The sequence below is a fragment of the Schistocerca americana genome, chromosome 2 (genome assembly GCF_021461395.2).
Source record: "Schistocerca americana isolate TAMUIC-IGC-003095 chromosome 2, iqSchAmer2.1, whole genome shotgun sequence".
Taxonomy (NCBI): Eukaryota; Metazoa; Arthropoda; class Insecta; order Orthoptera; family Acrididae; genus Schistocerca; species Schistocerca americana.
In genome coordinates, this window is record NC_060120.1 from 115697791 (window position 1) to 115718704 (window position 20914).

Consider the following 20914-nt stretch of genomic DNA (forward strand, 5'->3'; position numbering starts at 1 on the left):
ACCTTACAAATATAAATAACGCTTCAAATGAAAGAGCAACTCAAACAGTTTTGTTTGTGTACCTGTACGCAAAGGGAAGAAACTGTAACAACCAAAAGTGACTAAAGAACATGCTGAACAAGTGAGAGCCTTTCATGGATCGCTAGTCACGATTTAGCATTTCCAGTGATTGTATATTTCAACTATTACGAAAAGGATAAAGTGCTACTCACAATAAAGATGACTTGTGGGAGTTGCAGATATGTGCAATGAAAAGACTGTTCCACACTGAACTTACAGCCAAAGCCTTCTTCCGAGAAGTCTGGCTACAGCGGACAGAGATAGTAATTGTGCGCTTTTTGTGTACTTGTGTGTGTGTGGAGGGGGGGGGGGGGGGGATGCTTGTGTAAATATGTATGTGTTTTTCTTTCTTTTCTGAAGACAGTGTTGGCTGAAAGCTCAGACTGTAACAGTCTTTTCATTGTGCCTCTCTGCAACTCAATGTGCATCTTTACAGTGTACAGAAATCTATCCTTTTCACCATTGTTGATATTCCAACCTGGATTTTGCATTAAATAATATGTTTCAGCAATACTTTGTTACATACTTCTTCCCTGCTCATTCCTTTACTCCCTTGAAGCTGGAAATTTCTCTCACATTACTGTTTACAATAGTTAGTGAAGCCTGATTATCTTTTCAGTTTTTAAATATGATTAATTCAGTAATGACTGGATATTCTGTACAATATTATTTCATTTGCAGGACACAAAATGTGCTAAAAAGGCTCAAACATTATGTCAGTTCTGAGGCTGTTAGTATCAACACCAAGTGGAGGGGGGGGGGGGGGGCAGAGGTGCAGCCATGAGAATTATTTAGTTGCTTAAACAGAAACTTTACAGATTCTTCACACTTTATATAGTTTTATATTTATAGTTCATGTAATTATATTGTCATGCTGCTTAAACTTTCCTGATGTAAGAAATGTTACTGAGGGTCCTAAGCACTGTCTGGGTCAGGTGATCTCATCAAAACTCTGCTGCTCTTTGATAAAGCACTTTAGAGTCATCTTCAGGCTTCACGGTGAGTGTTTTGCAACATTCATATAGGGGATTATGGTAACTGTCATACTGTGACAAGTCCATATGCACATAGCAATGGTCATTCACTCTGGGATCCTCATTATGACACACATTGTTGAACTGTGATGAAACTGAACTATCACATGGCCAGCAAATCCAAAGCAGCAAATACTCACTTCTTAGTTTTTAATTCCGTCCTCTGTAACCAATGTGATCCTGCTCATGTTGTATCCTATGCCTTGCTGAAATAATACACACACTATCATTACATTTTCACTTTCAAATACATGGAGGGCCTCTTTGCTGACACAGACTCAAAAACAGTAGTAAGGGTTTTTCCTGGCTGTATTCAGACAGTGCTTGGTAGCTACCTATTTTTCTACTTGCCCTAACTATGAACAGTGTTGGTGTGCTTCTCAGATGAGCAATGTAATATCTCTACCAGATGCACATCCACGAAGATCTCGCTAAGTTAAGTGATTAATATTTAAATAAGAGCTAATTTAGTTAACATTACATTTTAGACTAGTGCATTTACTTATTCGCTAGGCTATCCAATGAAGGTTTTGCTTTTCTGAGCTTATTTAGATTGAAAAGAAAGTATTTCATAAAGGCCAGTAGTTGATAGGTTTGCTTACATTTTAGGCATAAAATTCACGCGAGTGTAGATTTTTATTTCTTTGACTAGACTTAGTGGTTCAAAGTTAAATTAATTCGGGTCTGTCATATAGTGTTTCAAAAGTAAGTTTAAAGGTTTGTTTACATTAGCGTTTAGTTACGTATTAGCACAGGTTACGAAACTTCAGTGCTCTTTTGCCAAGTTATTCTCTGCTTTTGTGTAAATTTTTCTATCAAACCATGAGTGACAAATGTGGTGGTTACTGTAGAAATCTGATGGACGGGGTCTTCTGTGAAGACCGTAGGTTATCGTCACTGGGTTGAATGTAGTGGTGAAGAAGCAGGGCTAGATAATGAGGCTCTTCCATGACAATGCAGGTTATGTGGAAAGGACAGAAAACTCGCTGAATGGGAGGCAAAAATTTGTGCCCTTAAGGCTGAATTGGAAAACATGAATTTGGAATTATGAAGGCTCAGGCAGGAAAACGAGATGGGGTGCTGGGAAAAAGTAGCAAGCAATTGGAAAATAAGGGCACTGTTGAAAAAACTTTCGAATTTCAGTTAGGAAATCAGTTTGTCTTGCTATCTGAAGTAGTGGAGGAAGGGCCTCATCCAGATTTAGCTGAATGTAGGCTGAAGCAAAATATTAGCTTAAAGAAAAAAGAGAGATCAGGATCAGATCAGAACAGGAAAAGAAGAATTCTACTTTTAGGTAACAGTCATTGGAGAGGTGTAGGCAGCAGATTCAGAAGAAATTAGGTGCAGGGTACCAGGTCACAAGTTTTGTGAAACCAAGTGCTAGCCTTAGGCAGGTGAAAGAAAACTTAGATCAGATTTGCAGGGACTTTGAGAAGGAAGATCAGGTAATTATAGTTGGGTGAGCAGGAAACAGCCTGGCTATGAATCCAAGATATGGTATTACAAGTGACCTGGATAAAATAGGAGCAGAAACTAGGCACACAAATGTGGGGTTTGTGGAGGTTTTTCAGTGCCACAATCGATAACTGTGTAAACACTGCTCTAAGGCATGTTAACACTGAACTGAACAGGATGCTCCAGACAACAGCAAAATCTCACATAAGTGTTGTTCCAGTTGATGCTATTGGTAGGTAGGGATACACTACACATGGCCTGCATCTAAATAGGAAAGGGATAGCTAAGTTTGCTTCTCTATTAGCAGATGCCGTACAGGGTGCCACAGTCACACAAGAGATTATCCCTGTGGTTAATGGGACCAGGTAGACAGGCTTTTTAGGTTAAAGCCAAAGTCCAGACAGATAACAATCAAGAAAAATAGAATAAATGAAGCTTCACGTACAGTAAATAGGGATATAAAGCTATGGGTAGTATCATTTTACGTCATCAAAATATCAGGGTAACAAAAAGTAAAGTAGATGAGCTGTTAGTATGTTTTGATAATCTCAAAAATAAGAAGGATACTGACATACTTTGTCTGTCTGAACACCATGTAACTGTGTAGATAAGCATCTGTATAAATGGGTATAATTTAACGTCTTACATTTGCAGATCTAGCATGAATAAAGGAGCAGTTGCCATTTACACAGAAGAAGGGTGTAACTACCAAACCACAGAAGTAAGCAAATTTTGTGTAGATCAGCACTTTGAAGTTTGTGCATGTTAACTACAGCTACATAATGTAGTGTTGATATTAGCAACAGTATACAGGTCCACAATAGAAGATTGGGAGCCGTACATAAAATAGTTTGACTGCCTATTATGGTGTCTGTGAGACAAAAAGAAGAAGTTATTAATCTATGGTGATTTCGGTGTAAATGTTCTAAGCAATTCTGATAGGTAAAGTGAACTAGAAGAGTTGTTAATGACATGTAACTTACAATCAAAGATCAATTTTCCTACACATACAGCTCAAGATGGTAGCACATTAGCACTCTAATAGATAATGAATTTGTACAGCAAGACGATTTAAAACTAACACATACTTTCCTTGTGATAAATGGATTATCAGATCACGATGCACAGCTGATTAACTTACAAAATTGTTGGGGATATGTGAACAAACATTTTCCAGCGTGCATAGTGGCGCACAAGATATGATGTGCAGAGTGCATTAGACTCTGTAGAACACACATGTTCCGTGATTGTTGATGGGCAACGTAACATATTTGCGTAGCCAAATGTATTAATATGTGTAGTGTGAATCAAGCTAAAGTTTATTTTGTCCCTTAAATAGTTGTTACTTGTCATTTAGCTGCGTTAATCTGCATAAACTAAGACAGGTTATGGGCCCAGCTACTGGATTAAAGCTAAATAATAAGCTTTAAGGTGACGTGTATTTGCACAAAAAGTGCACGGAAATTCATATAAAGTTGGATTGTGTACGCTATATGAAGAAGAAAAATAACTGTTAAATGAGTACAACATAGATACCGCAAATAGAGTGGCTTGTAGGGGGCAAAAATTACGCGACTTGGAAATTTGCCATTGATGCGTATTTGCACTTGGACGACTTACGGGACATCGTAAACGGTAAACTGGAACATACGGAATCACGTTTTGCTACTATGGATTGGAAGGCGAAATCAAAACTAATCCTTTTGATTGATCCAGTGAATTTGTTCACATAGAAAAGGCTACGTCAGCAAAAGAGGTATGGGACATACTGAAAAACTCATCTGAAGATGGTGGTTTAACCAGAAAAGTAGGATTACCTCATGAGCTGATAACCACAAGATTGAACAAGTGTGGAAGTGTGGATGAATATGTGAATAAAATAATTTCAATCTCCAATCGTCTGAGGAATATTGGTTTTGAAATTGCACATGAATGGATTGGAACTTTATTGTTAGCTAGACTACCAGAGAAATATTCGACAATGATTATGGGTTTGGAAAGTTTGGGAATACCCATTACAGTGGATAGTGTTAAAGATTATACAGGACATGAAGAATGAACCAGATTCTAATGCTTCAGAAAAAGAAACAGCATCGGCTTTATACCCTTAGTACAAGAAAAAGCCAATAATGTGTTTCAGATGCCAGAAAATTGGACATTTTGCTTCACAGTGTAATGAAAAATTAAGTATAAAAGAAAAGAAGCATGCCAATTCTTAGTAGTCTTGAGAGAGAGACTACCCATAAAGGTAAGGCATTTTCTGTCTTTTACTCTTTTAATGAAGCAAGTGACGATCATGCAGAATGGTTCCTGGATTCAGGAGCATCTGTGCACATTACCAAAGCTCCATCAGGTTTGTATGATGTTCAGTCAAGGACTGACATTGGTATTCCACAGCTGACAGATCTAAGTTAAAGTGTGAACTTGCAGGAAAAGTGGGTCTTATTTTCTTGTGAATGGGGAAAAGGAAATTGTTATTGCTCATGATGTACATTATGTAAAGAATATTGCAACTAATTTGCTGTCAGTAAGCAAATATTAAAGAAGGGTAATAAAGTTATCTTAGCTATAGAGGGAGCCAAAGTGATAAGACTCTTGTGGTGATACTGTAGCTACTGGAAGTAATGTAAGAGGTATTTACTAAGTGAATACAGTTCAAAATACTGCTGAAACATGAAATCACTCTGTTTATGCTGCAAAAGGTCTCTTGTGGCATAGGAGACTTGGCCATTTGAATAGGAAAAGTACGACTTTACTGGAGAATGTGGCAACTGGGATGGAAAATTAAAGAATGAATAATGTCCAATATGAGGTGTGTTTGCAAGGGAAGCAGGCTCGATTGCCATTTAAATCGAATCAGAGCATATCCACCAAAGTCTTGCAACTCATACACTCAGATCTCTGTGGACCTATGGAGAATAAATCCTAAAGAGGAAGCTTCTGTTTCCTGACATTCATAGATGATTTTTCTAGCTACATGTATGTTTATTTTACAAATAGCTAGAATCAAGTGAATGATGATGTGTTGTTTATTGCAAAATAGTCGAAAGACGGACTGGGAAGAAAATTAAAATTATTAGATCAAACAATGGTTCAGCTTATGTAAACAGTCAGTTTAAGGAACAGTTGAATGGAATAGGTATTAGGCATCAGACTAACATTCGCTACAGTCCTCCTCAGAATGGAGTTGCAGAACAAGCCAACAGAACTATTGTAGAAAAGGCAAGAAGTATCTTAAGCGACGATGAGCTACCTAAGTGCTTTTGGGCAGAGGCTGTGTCAACAGCATTGTATTTAATTAACAGACCATCTACCAAAGCTGTGAGACACAAGACACCTTATGAAGTATGGACTGGGAAGAAACCGGATTGAAAGCAATTAAAAGTCTTTGGATGTGATGCCATGGTTCAGATTCCAAAACCATTAAGAGGAAAATGGGATGCAAAATCTCAAAAATATATTTTTGTTGGCTACTGTGAGGATTCAAAAGGCTACAGATTTTATAATCCTGTGAATAAGAAGATAATAAGTAGTAGAGACGTAGAATTTTTAGAGGATTGTAGACCAAAAATAAGTATTGATTAATTTCCCCTAAATCATGCATATTAAATTCTGACGGTAACTGTTTTTTAAAATGATACAGTAATGCAACCATGCGTGATGTTGATAGTGCTGAAACAGAGGAAGATGAGAATAAAGAGGAAGCTGATGTGCTACCTGAGAATCAAATTGAGGAAGGAGATTCAACAGAGGAAGTCAGTTTAAGGCGGTCTTCACATATAGCAAAACCAAAAAAATATCCAGAGTATGAAATGTAAGCTGCCCCAACAGTCAACAATGAACCAATCACAGTTGATGAAGCTTTAGCAAGTTCAAATGCTCAAGATTGGAAAAAGGCAATTGAAAAGGAGCTGCAATCTTTTGTGGATAATGATACATATGAATGGGTTGACATGCCTGAAAACAAAAAGCCACTAAAGAATAAGATGGGTGTTTAATATTAAAAATCCTGAGAGTGCAATACCAAAATTCAAAGCCAGATTGGTAGTTAAAGGATATTCCCAGAAAGAAGGAATCGATTACAATGAAACTTTCTCACTTGTGGTGAAGTATTCATCATTAAGATACCTTTTAGCTCTTGCAGTAAAGGAAGACTTATTAATTCATCAAATGGATGTGAAAACAGCCTACCCAAATGAAAGGCTGGAAGAGGAAATATATGTGATTGCATCTGATGAAGTTAAGCAACCTTATAAAGGGAAAAGGAGAATTTGGCATTTGAAGAAAAGCATATATGGATTAAAGCAAAGTGGCCATTGCTGGAATAAATGTTTGCATAAAACTTTGATAAAACTAGGAATGTTACAGTCAAAGGCAGATCCAATTATATATCATAAAAGGAGCAATGAAGAAATTGCAATCATGGCCACATGGGTAGATGACTTTTTTATTTTAATCAATAGTGATAGCCAGAGGGACATTTTAAAAAACAGTTACCGTCAGAATTTAATATGCATGATTTAGGGGAAATTAATCAATACTTAGGCATGAAGATTCTAAGAAGTGCCAACGGAGAAGAATTATGGATTGATCAATCTCTGTACACAAGGAAGATCTTAGAAAAATTCAATGTGGCAAATTGTAAACCTATTTCTACTATGGAAAATAATGCAGAACTGCTATTAACTGATGATGACAAGACATGTAAGGAAAGTGTACCCTATTTGGAAGCTGTAGGAAGTCTACTGTACTTAGCACAGACTTCCAGACCAGACATTGCATTTGCCACTAATGCAGTAAGCAAGTTTTGTAGTGATCCCAGAGAAAAGCACTGCATGGCAGTCAAGAGAATATTCAGATGTTTAAATGGAACTGCTGATTGTAAGTTAAAATTTTCTAAAACTGGAAATGTAAATTTGGAAGGATACAGTGATGCAGACTGGGGAAATGAGCTGGAAAGCAGACACTCCATCACTGGAAGTTGTTTTAGACTAACGGGAGGATTGATATCATGGTCATGTAAGAGACAAAGAAGTGTTGCTTTGAGTACTGTAGAAGCTGAATATATGGCCTTGTCCTCCACTATCCAAGAAGCTCTTTGGGTCCATACACTGATGAGTGAAATAGAATCTCGTCCAACATTAAAGCCAACTGTGGTAGTTTGTGACAATATGGCAGCTATTAAAATTGAAAAAAAATAATGTCACCAGTGTAAGATCAAACATATTGACATAAGGCATCACTTTATAAGACATCATGTGGAACAGAGAAATATAGTTCTCAGTTGTCTATGCACAGAAGAAATATTATCTGCTCTCCTAACCAAGCCTCCCAGTAAGGACAAACTTCAGAAGCTGGTGAAACATTATGGTTTAAGCTCGGATGTATAGTGTTGAGTATCTGAAAAATATTTGTTCAAGGGGAAGTGTTGCAGATATGTGAACAAACATTTTCCAGCGTGCATAGTGGCGAACAAGATATGATGTGCAGAGTGCATTAGACTGTGGAATATACATGTTCCGTGTTTGTTGATGGGCAACATAATATTTTTTGCGTAGCCAAATGTATTAATGTGTGTTGTGCAAATGAAGCAACAGTTTATTTTGTCCCTTAAATAGTTGTTAATTGTCATTTAGCTGCATTAATCTGCATAAACCACAACAAAAACCTAGCAGGGTGTACAGTTTGGAAACCATTAAGTAAAAGTGTAAGGCTGCTCAACCTGGTATTTATAGAGCATTTCAGAGAAAGTTGAAGAAGTGTTAATTGGGGAGATGTACAGGGCTACTATAATTAAAGTTAGACTTTCAAAAGCGCTGTAGAAATAACACTACTGGTCAGAATGATGTCAAATTGCAATGAAAAATTATTGGAGAAGGGGAAAAACGTATGGCAGAAGAAGAAAAATATTGCAAAAATTGATCAAAAGAAGGCGTATTTGTCAGAATACGTAAATGAAATCATTTGTCTTGTGCACCACCCACTGAGGTTGGCATACACATGCCAGGTACACAGCTTTTCCTCCTTCTGCATCTGCAATGTTCGCCATGACTGTCTCAATGCAGAATTGCTCTCTGCTTGTAAAGCTGTATTGCAAGAATGATGACTGTGCACATGTCGCTCTCAGAAGTTCCGGAAACTGAAAAGTTTGATAAAAGGTGTTGGTCTGATGACTGCCATGGGTCTGGAGAAAATGATTTGGAAATTCAAAAAGACGGGTTCTTTTGGTGTGCAACCTGGTAGAGGGAGGAAACAAATTGATTTGACATCAGTGGAAGAAATGGCCACAGCAATGCAGGAGGAGATGAGTGATGGTGTGCAAACATGTAGTGCACATAGAATTGCCTCAAGATTGGACATACTCATGAGCACGGTGCGTAAAATCCTACGAAACATTCTTCTTTGCTATCCATTCAAAATTACCCATGTGCATGAGTTGCTTCCTGTTGATCTGCCAGCAAGAGACCTTTGATTTAGAATTACTTGCTCGCATGGCAGTGGACAATGATTGGCCGTGGAAGATTTTGTGGACAGACGAAGCCCTCTTCCATCTGACAGGATATGACAATACACAGAATTTTCGAATATGGGCAACGGAAAACCCACAAGCAAATCAATCAGTACCACTTCATCCTGAAAAGGTCACTTTGTGGTGTGGGCTTACAGCATAATTTATCAGAGAGACATATTTTTTTGAAGAGACAGGTGCTTCCAGTCCTGTTACCTGTACCGTCACTGGTAAGCACTATGAGTGTCTTTTGCACAACCATGTCATTCCAGCTCTCCAACAGCATGGAAGTGTGGATGGGATCATCTTTATGCAAGATGGCGCACCTCCACACATTGCGAATCCAGTTAAGCAGCAGCTGAAATGCGATTTCGGAAATGCTAGAATTATCAGCTGCAATTTCCCTACAGCCTGGGGTTGACCCAGTCACCTGATCTTAACCCGTGTGACTTCTGGCTGTGGGGCTATCTGAAAGATGTTGTGTTCAGTGTTCCGATTGCAAACTTAGCTGCATTGAAGGCACACATTCCGCAACACATTTTGAATGTGACCCCGGAAACACTTCGATCAGTTGTGGAACATGCTGTTTCTCGATTTCAACTTCTTGCAGAAAAAGGTGGACAGAATATTGAACATGTTTTGCACCAGTCGCATGGAAGTTAATAATCCAATTTGATTTTGATTGATGTTTTTTATGCGGTTTTTGGCCCCAGGACAATTAAAAACTGATTTTTCCCATCCGATTTGATATGACCTTGCTGGGGTGGATTGGATTACACAACTAGCAGTACCACACCTGTACACCCATGCACACTGAGTAGTGCAGTTTGTTTAACTTCAAACGTGTATCTTAGACACTGTTGTGTGATTCACTTGTAGTTAACCATTACTAAATTATGATGCTTACAGCACCATCTATTTCTACATTTTGTAACTATTTATTTTTCTTCTGCCATATGTTTTGCCCCTTCTCTGATAATATTCCATTGACATCATTCTGACCAGTGGTGTCATTTCTAAAGAGCTTTGAAAGTTTAACTTGAACTATAATCACCCTGTATATAATGAGCCAAATGCTAATGATAAATGCAACATATTTCTTGATAAATTTATATCCCTTTTTGAACATTGTTGCCCCCCCCCCCCCCCCCCCCCGCCCCCAAGAAATAGTAAATGTAGACAGTTCTCAAAGAAACCTTGGATTTCTACAGGTATGAAAGTGTCTTCAGAAAGAAAAGGAAAACTGTATGGCACAGCACGAATTAGTACAGAGACAGAAGTAATTTTACACTACAAAAATTATACTGAGAAAAGCTGTCAGAAAATCAAGAAATATGTATATTAGGGATGAAATTAACAACTCAGGCAATAAAATCAAATCAGTATGGAATGTTGTTAGAAGGGAGACAGGAAAAGTAATCACTGGGTTAGGTAGCATTACTATTAAAGAGAATGAGACCATGTTAACCAACAGAACACAAGTAGCTAATGTATTTAACAACCATTTCCTAAGTGTTGGTGAAAATAGTTCAAAAGAAAAAGCCAAGCAGTACATGGAAACATCAATTTTGAGACATCCTAATCAGATTAATTTCTACATAACAACCTCTTGTGATATATGGAAAATCTTTGAAAAATAAATTTTCTGTTGGAGTATATGACATCTCTAACAAGACATTAAAACAATGTGGAGCAGTTACAGCTGATGTTCTGAGCCACATATGTAATGCATCTCTAACTCAAGGTATTTCCCCAGACAGGTTAAAATATGCCATTGTCAAGCCTCTCTACAAAAAACGGACACCGAAGATGTCAATAATTACTGGACAGTATCCTTGCTTACAGCATTTTCAAAAATCGCCGTGAAAGCAATGTACTCAAAGAGTGATTAGCCATCTCAATAGTAATGGGATAGTTAGTAAATCACAGTTGGAATTTCAAAAATGCTGTTCCTTTGAGACAGCAATATACAGTTTCACTGCCCATATAACAGTCTTTAAATAGTAAAACATCACAAACAGGAATTTTCTGTGACTTACCCAAAGCATCCGATTGTGTGAACTATGACATGTTACATAAATTACAATTCTATGGTATAAATGACATATGGGTGGTTAAAGTCATATCTACAGAACATGAAGCAAAACGTTTCTTCATGTGGTTTAAGTGATTTAAGGAAGTTTCCCACTTCATCCCCAACTGGGATGAAATTACATTAGGTGTTCCACTGGGTTTGATCAAGGGTCCCCTTCTGTTCTTGATATATGTGAATGACTTGCCTTCTTAACTGAAACAAAAAGCTAAACTGACACTGCTTGCCGAAGATAAGAGCACCAGTAAAAGAAACTCCAATTGAAAATGATACAAATAACGTCTTTGGAAAAGTTATTTATTGGTTTTCTACGAATGGGCTTGCTCTGAACTTCGAAGAAACACATTACATCCAATTTTCCATTGCAAGGAATATGGTTCCTTCAATAAATATGACACATCAACAGACGTCAGTACACAAGGTAGCACAGTAAATTTTTGGGTGTACATATAGATGAGAATCTTAATTGGAAAATTCAAATTTCAGATCTCCTAAAGTGACTAGGATCAGCAACTTTTGCAGTCAGAATTATTGCCAATTTTGAGAATACAGAAATTGGAAAACTAACATACTTTGCATACTTTCACTTTCTGATATCTTATGGAATAATATTTTGTGGTAACTCAACACTTGGGCAAAAAGTATTCACTGGTCATAAGAAAGTAGTTAGAATAATGAGTGGGGCTCATAGTCACACACCTTGTAGGCATCCGTTGAAAAGGTTAGGAATTCTTACAACAGCCTCACAGTACATTTATGCAGTAATGAACACAATAGTGACATTCATTATTATAATACCAGAAGGAAGACAGACTTACACTATCCTCTACTTAACCTATCTTTCGCACAGAAAGGGGTAAAATACGCTGCTGTAAAACTTTTTGATAAATTACCAGATGAAATAAAATGTCTAACAGACAGCAGTAATAGTTTCAAAAATAAATGGAAATCATATCTCCTTGACAACTCCTTCTATACCATAGGTGAATTCTTGAACAGGAATAAATAAATCTATAGTTGCAATATATGCTTTTGTGCCATTTAAGGGAGTGGGGTACGTAATAAAAATTTTAAGCTTTAAAAAATCTTGATTTATCCATGCATTTCTTGTGTACTTGACACATTCCATGTCATAACAGTCACCGAGGGACTGATCAAAAGATGACGTAACTACCTAACAAACAATGATGACAACAGCAATGATGGTGATGGTGGTGGTACCAGAACGCACAACCTCATCAACGTCACTGATTTTAATGGACATGAGCATATTCATTCAATGAAGAGAAAAAAAGGCTTTGCTCACAAGAAACATTACAAAGATCGTAGACGTTTACTAGCAACTTCTATTTATTTTTGGCAATGTCGGTATTTATCAGAGTGAGAATGTTCCACAGCCTTCTATGCTACACTGGGATGTCCAGTGGCAAACAATTTTCACAAACTGACAAAGTTTCAGTAAACCTGTTAAGAGGAGTGGTATCTCACTCTCCTGTTCCAAGATAACGCAATCCGTCTAGGGTGCATTACTAATGTCTTCGATCTCTGGCCAAGCTGGCTTCCCACAATGCTATCACTTAGCTTGCAACACTGAGCTGTTGCCTGTGCCACCATCTCACTTCATAGATGATGAATTCGCATTATACTACAACATTTGCAACACGTGGCAGTTTAATAAAAAAGGCCAGAGCTCTTTATGTGTATTGGCTTTTTCCTATAAAATGTATTAAAACAAATTCTCTGTACAATAATGTTCCCTGGCAGTTTTAACAGATGGCCTTGCCACAGTGGATACACCGGTTCCCGTGAGATCACCGAAGTTGAGCACTGTCGGGCATGGTCGGCACTTGGATGGGTGACCATCCAGGCCGCCATGTGCTGTTGCCATTTTCCGGGGTGCATTCAGCCTCGTGATGCCAATTGAGGAGATACTCGACCGAATAGTAGCGGCTTCGGTGAAGAATACCATCATTACGACCAGGAGAGCAATGTGCTGACCTCTCACCCGTCCTATCCGCATCCCCCTCTGAGGATGACGTGGCGAACAGATGGTCCCAATGGGCCACTTGTGCCCTGTAGATGGAGTGGTGGCAGATTAAACAGAATGGGGTGTATGACAGTGCACATTTCATCTTCATGAAAAGAAGAGTTTTGGTTTGCATGAATTAAATATTGAGATGAAACCTGGTAACAGATATGAAAGAGGCACAGATGACCCTCCCAACCTCTGCCGATGCCAACTACCTGTCCTTCTGCTACCAAAGGTTGTGTGTCTTCCACAATCTTCCCTGTCATCACCGGAAAATCCACTATGAAGAGTGGACAGCAAAGATGATTTATGGATATATGTGACTGTAGGCTTTCCCAGCATAAACTATTGATGAACGTTTCTCAGGTCTCCAGCTGGGTGGTAGCATTGATATCTCACGACGTTTCGGGAAGTGTCACACTACCCATCATCTGGCGAAGTGTCGAGATTCATGGAGAGCGGGCTATTTATATGCGCGGTCACCCCCCTCCACTAGACCTCGGGTAGCTGCGGTGGACCAGCGGCGTGCGCGCGGTGGTGGGGATGGCGGTCGCCCTCAGCAGCCGCGTTCGGTTCTCAGTGTAAACATTCTGTCTGCGTCCGCGGCAGAGGACGTTGACAGGCGCGCTCTCGACGGATTGCCACTATCGCAGGGTTCCATGCTGCGCTGAGTTGGTATCCCTCATCTCTGTTGACCAGATTGTCGCGAATCGTTGTTTCTACGGATTCTTTGATAACGCTTTCCCAGAAGCCAGATGCGCGGCACAGTATCTTTGTGTTTTCAAAGTTGAAGGTGTGTTCTTCATTTATGCAGTGTTCTGCTATGGCTGATTTTTCTGTGTGACCTAGTCGCACACATCTGATATGTTCTTCGCAGCATTTAGATACACAGCGCTGTGTTTGCCCAATGTATTGTTTTCCGGCATTCGTATGGTATGCCGTATAATCCTGGTGTGTTAAGTTTCAGCACGTCTTTGGTAGAACGTAGGAGCTCCCTCGTCTTTGGTGGTGGTCGGAGAGCGGTTTTGATAATGTATTTGCCCAGAAGTCTAGCAATTTTGGCCGAGAGTGGACCCACGTACAGAAGGAATGCGAGTCGTTTGTCTCCTTCTTCTTCACCATCTTCTTCTGGGGTTCTCACTGCTTCCGTCTTCCTTTTAATTGCCCTGTTGATCTGTGTTTGGATGTGGCCATATTGTTGGAAGACTTCACTCAGGTGTTGCAGCTCGGATGGTAGGCTGTCTTTGTCGCAGATGGCGCGCACCCTATGTACCAGGGTGGTCAGTACTGTTTGTTTTTGTGCTGGATGGTAGCAATTTGTTGCATAAAGGTATAGGTCTGTGTGTGTCTTCTTCCTATGTACTGCATGGCCTAGTGAACCATCTGCCTTCCTCTTAATTAAAATATCAAGGAAGGGGAGGCATTCATTTTCCTCCATTTCCATTGTAAATTTGGTGTTTGGATGAATGCTATTGAGCTGTTCCAGAAACTCATCTAGTGCCTGTGTTCCAAGTCCCCACACAACAGAAGTGTCGTCGACATAGCAGAAGTGCTTTGGTTTCTGTCTGGCAGTTTGAAGGGCCACCTCCTCGAAACGTTCCATACAGAGGTTTGCAATCGCAGGAGCCAATGGGGAGCTCATGGAAACACCGTTAATCTGCTCGAAGAATTCCCCGTTGCACTGAAAGTAGGTAGTTGTTACTGTGTGTTCGAAGAGGCTGACTGTTTGTAGTTCAAAGTGCCAAGGAGTCTTGAAGGGGCACTTTCGTGAAAAGCGACGCCACGTCGAAGCTCATGAGTAGGTCCTCCCTTTGTAGTCGCATGTCCCTGAGTATTTTTATGAATTCGGCTGAGTTTCTCACAAGGTGGCTGCAGTGTCCCAAGATGTGTGTGACTAGGTCACACTCAAAACTCAGCCATAGCAGAACACAGCATAAATGAAGAACACACCTTCAACTTCGAAAACACGAAGGTACTGAGCCAAGCATCTGGCTTCTGGGAAAGTGTTATCAAAGAATCCGTAGAAATATGGATTCACGACAAACTGGTCAACAGAGATGAGGGATACGAACTCAGTGCAGCACAGAACCCTGCGATAGCGGCAATCCATCGGGAGCGCACCCGTCAACGTCCTCTGCCGCAGACAGAATGCTTAGACCGAGAACCAAATGCGGCCGCCGAGGGCGACCGCCATCCCCACCACTGCGCGCACGCCGCTGGTCCACCGCAGCCACCCAAGGTCTAGTGGAGGGGGTGATTGCGCATATAAATAGCCTGCTCTTTGTGAATCTCGGCACTTCGTCAGAAGATGGGTAGTATGCCACTTCCCGAAATGTCGCGAGATATCAACACTACCACCTGGCTGGAGACCTGAGAAGCTTTTCATCAATGACTAAGGGGTATTAAATTATTGCAACAAGATACAATTTTGAAATATAAGTAGGTTTTCTTTTCTTTGAGGCAAACCCTGCAATGTCATCCCTTAGGAGATTGAGGGAGGCCACCATTCCTAGACAACCATGCACAGAATTCAAGGAATTCCAACCTCCCCATTTACATCCACATACATATTTCACAAGCCACCATATGGTGCAAGGAGGAATGTACCTTGTACAACTACTAGTCCCTCCCTTTACTGTTCCACTCACTAATGGAGCAAGGAAAAACTGACTGTTTACACCTCTGTATGAGTCTTAATCTCCCTTACCTTGTTGCACAGTCCTTATGCATGATGCACATTGGTGATAAAAGAATCATTCTGAAGTCATTCCCCAATGCTGGTCCTCTGAACGTCCCCATCAGTGTTTCTCGAAAAGAATGTCTTCTCACCTCCAGGGATTCCCATTTGAGTTATACAGCACTTAAGTACGTCACATGTTGAGCAAACTTACCAGGAACAACTCTAGGAGCACAGCTCTGAACTGCTTCAATGTCTTCCTTTAATCTGGTCTGGTGGGGATCCCAAACACTCTGCAGTACTCAAGAAGGCATAGCACTAGTCTTCTACACACATTCTGTGTCATTTACGGATGAGCTGCACTTTCTCAATACACCAAAGTCGACCATTTGCTTTCCCTACTACTCACCTGAGGTGCTCACTGCATTTCATATCACTGTGCAATGTTATGTATAGATATTTAACCAATGTGACTGTGTCAATCGGTATGCAAATGCTGTATTCAAACATTAAGGAATTGTTTTTCTACTCATCTGCTTTAATTAATTTTTTACTCATCTGCTTTAACTTAATTTTTCTATATTTACACCAAGTTGCCATTCATCACATCAAATAGAAATACTGTCCACGCCATCCTGTACCCTCCTACAGTCACTCAAGGAGGGCAGTGAACAATCGCAGATTTCTGCTCACCGTATACTGGGTTCTATTGCTTACCAAGTCTTTAAGCCACTCACATATCAGAGAAACTATTCTCTATGCTTGAATCTCTATTAATAGTCTGCACTATGGCAATGTGCAAAACACTATCCAGATATAAAATGGTTCACAGGACGTTGTGCAAGGAAAGAACAAGCAGACTTTTAGATGATTGTTGCTTTCTAAATCTGTGGTGACTTGTGAACAGAAGCTTTTCTGCATCAAGATAATATATATTTGTATTTAGAATATGCTCAAGAATTCTGCAGTGAACCAACATTAAGGATATTGGTTCGTAATTTTGTGGATCTGTTCTTTTACCCTTATTATATACATAAGTCATGTGCATCTTTTTCCAGCTGCTTGGCACTTTGCACAGTGTGTGACATCACAATAAATGCAAGACAGTGGGGTCAATGTCGAAGAGTACACTCTATAATTGTGATTCTATCCATACCTGATGACTTATTTGTTTCCAATACTTTCAGTTGCTTCCTCATGCCAGTGATGGCTATTTCAATGTCCCTCATATAGGAATGCGTGACGCTCAAACCCCATTATCTCATACACTGCCTATCCCACTGCTGCAACACATTCCCCTTGATTACAGGGACGCTAAAAGTATGTGACGAGTTATGCTATGAGTGATGATTGAGAATTAGAAAGAACTGTTCACCCATTTCACTTTCAAAAAGAGAAAAACTACAGTGGAAACGTAACTTAATAATGTAAATACATGTGGCTACTCACTGATGGAAATCATATTGTCCACTCAAATTTTAATAAATTCAAATCTCCAATCATTTTCGAGATTGGTCCAGATGACACACTAAATCACATAGCATTTCAAATGTCCATCCTAATGTTACCAATATGGATAATTTGTTTGCTTCATTACTGCATTTGACAGCTTGGTTACTGCAGCTTGTAAAAAATTTTTATTTGATAAGTAAGTCAAAATTGCATACAAAGTTGTATGTCAGTAGATTAAATAGAGAATAATATCATGTACATGAATATTTGCATACGCGCGAATGCTTATGTATGTGTCCTCTCCTCAAAATAAAATTAAAATAATTTTGACATAAGAAATTTTAAAAAATGATATGAGCCTTAACCAAAGAGTGGTATCAAACCTTTTCTGTCTACAAAAGTATGTGGCCCCAGAGATAAAACTACAAGGAATGAGATCGGGAGAATGTGATACAGTCAAGTCATTTACACCATCATCCAGTGCACGTCCCATAGTGTTACAAATAATGTGGAGCACTTATGTATAACACACTATACTAATTTGTTATGTTCTAATTCTTGAATGTTTTTCACAAGAAAACACACGTTCTTTCCAGTCACACATACAACCAATCCATGGACTATACTGATCTGCAACTTATGATGAAAGTGAATATTCTGCCGTGGTTACTTGGAACATGTATCAGGTAGCCCACCACAACCGTAATTTACAAAAGTTACAAATATAAACTTATCCCCATACTAAGACATTGTCACTGAGGAGACAATGAGTGGTTCAGCAGACTGACACGAGTGAATATTATCAGCAGATTGTCTAACAAAATGAACTTTAAGTACAGGTATTGGTTATAAACTTCAGTTGTTGCATCCCACCTGGAATGTGTTGCTCCTCAACTCTCATTATTATTAATAAAAATGAAGGACTTTTGGACATACATTTACGATATTTTTCTTTAGTTTGGAAGTTAGGAACATGCGACCTTAAAGATCATAAAAATATTTGTGACACACTGTAAATGACATCAAAGTTCAATAAGCATTTTTTTTTTTTTAAGTCTCTTTCCAGCTTATTCACTGCTCAGAAGTACCAGTCAGCAGCACTTAACAATTCCTTATTTTTATTTGTCAACCTGAGTCATCTCAGTTGTTCTGGTATTTTTCCATTCTATTTTTTTTAATATTTTTTTGTGAGCCTAACAATATTGATACATGAATATAAATCATCTTGTTGGCCACTAGCAGAATTTCATGAAGTGGCAGTGTTTTCAGATAATTAAACTAGAATGGTTCCATCAACGATCATATTAATATTACACAAAGTTTTCATTTAAATTTCCAGGATAACAACTCAATAATAGATTCAGTTGGGAGAGCACACCGCAGAATTGCTTCAGGGTAAATTGTGTGATAAGAATCATTTGTGGTGTAAATTCAAGATCATGTAGAAACCTGTTCAAGGAACTTTGTACTCTAACCACTGTTTCTCAGTAATAATTATTCCTTAATGAGATTTGTTGCAAGTAATATACCTCTATTTCCAACCAATAGTTTCAATACTAGGAATAAGAACAATCTACATAAAGACCTTGGTCCAAAAAGGGGTGCAGTATTCAGGAACACACATTTTTCAATAAATTGTCAGCAACTATTAAAAACTTGGTTTCAGATAAAGCACAGTTTAAACACAGTTTGAAAGACTTTTTGATAGGCGACTCCTCCTCCCCTATAGATGAATACCATAACAGAGACAGCTAAGCCAGCTTAATTAAAAATGACTGTTAGATTTCAGTTTTGACAGCACTTGGTCACAACAGTCAAGATTAGGTATTCTGTGTATGGTAAATTGATTAATAGTGCATAACAATATTTCATTCTGACAACATGTTAATTTTGCAAATATTAGCTGTTCCAGTTTACTGCATTGTATTCACCTATTTTGACAATCTCGTGACAAATGATCAGGGTAGTACGTATTATATTAAAATGTTTTATGTTATTATGTTATACTTTCAGACATGTTTCACACACACGAGAATCATCTCTTTTTTGGGTCTATGGAACGAAAACTGAATCTAAGCCAATCCAAGACCTGTATACCAAAGGCACACTTTTATCTATTTTTATATATCACAGTAATTTAGTAGTGTGTGGATAACTATCAATCCTTTTGGAAATATTAAATTTTGCTTATTTCAAGGAAAATTCATGTCTTGAGGCATGACAAACTTCAACCTCAAGGACTATTATATAAAAATTGAAAGTTTTAAAATCTTGCCCCCCCGCCCCCCCCCCCCCCCCTACAAATATCTGTACAACCGTGTGTGTACGTACCTGTTACATTAAACATTATTCTCTGACTGCAGATGTGCCACACTATTAGTGCTACTCTCTCTACTATTACTTGCACTTCATATGGGCCTGGAGCGTACACAGGAGAAGGGTATGACACATTCCAGTATCTAACAGTGTCGTGACCTGTGCTCTGGAAGAGAAGTGTCAATTAACAAAAGTTTGCAAAATTACATACTGATATGTACCACATTCAATCCAATACTTACACTTGACTGGTGCTGGGGTAAGGCATTATCACGCCAGAGGAACAAGAACGTCCCAGATGGAGCATCACCCAGTACATCAAACAACTCTGCCTTGAATGTTATATTTGCACCCAGTACAACAGGACCATTGTGTGACAATGTCACAAAATAGCAATTACCTAAAAAGTGTACACAAATTCAATTATTTATTAATTTCACAACTTGCTCCTGTGCTACAATGAAAATAACTACTCTTACTTCTTTGATACTAATGTTATCATAGTGCTAATAAGTTGCAGATTCTGATGAAAAACAGTGTGTTAAAAACTCCAAGTAAAATAAGGAATTTCTGCTTGTTATGTGCATCACATAGTCTAGCTCCACTGTTCTGACTCTGAATATCTCTTAAATGAAAATGGTGCCTCCTTGTCACCATCACTAGTGAGCAAATTCAAGAATATGTCATCATCACAACATATCATGGAGCAAGGGATTTGTGAATTATGCTTGTTATGAAATGTGCATGCTGATAAACATTGTGTGTTGATAGGCCTCAAACCCAGACCTTCATCTCCACAGGAATCCACATATACCACACACTGTGGTTTCAAAGTTCACATGAACAATAATGACAGCACATTGCTCTTAAATCTACTATATTAAACAATTACTTTCTTTTTTCAAACTTAAAGCAATCTATATATATGAAGACAGTAACTGTTCTCGAAAGAACAGAATACCGTTGATGACCATGCAGCTTTTCCCTGAAGTAAATGATGACTAACTGAAATCCTCAGCTGCCGACAGGTGTTGTTGATATACCTCGATGTGGACAGCTGAAAATGTGTGCCCCGCCTGGGACTCGAACCCGGGATCTCCTGCTTACATGGCAGATGCTCTATCCATCTGAGCCACCGAGGACACAGATGGATAGCGCGACTGCAGGGACTTACCCCTTGCACGCTTCCCGTGAGACTCACATTCCCAACTGTCCACAATTCTACATACGTCATGAACCTTATAGACATTTGCCCATCCACTCATTACTCGCGCACACTTTGGCGATTCCC

The 20914-nt window shown here is 38.9% G+C and overlaps 1 protein-coding gene across 2 annotated transcripts in view; it reads right to left on the reverse strand.

The window, feature by feature from the left end:
• LOC124591738 overlaps positions 1–20914 on the reverse strand; it is a 97110-nt gene that overhangs the window by 63954 nt on the left and 12242 nt on the right. For both annotated transcript variants that reach the window (XM_047131766.1, XM_047131765.1), the window contains 2 exons: positions 19866–20023; positions 19639–19789 (listed from right to left, as the gene is read on the reverse strand). In XM_047131766.1, the coding sequence (XP_046987722.1) occupies positions 19639–19789; positions 19866–20023 (309 nt within the window). The remainder of the gene's footprint in view (positions 1–19638; positions 19790–19865; positions 20024–20914) is intronic.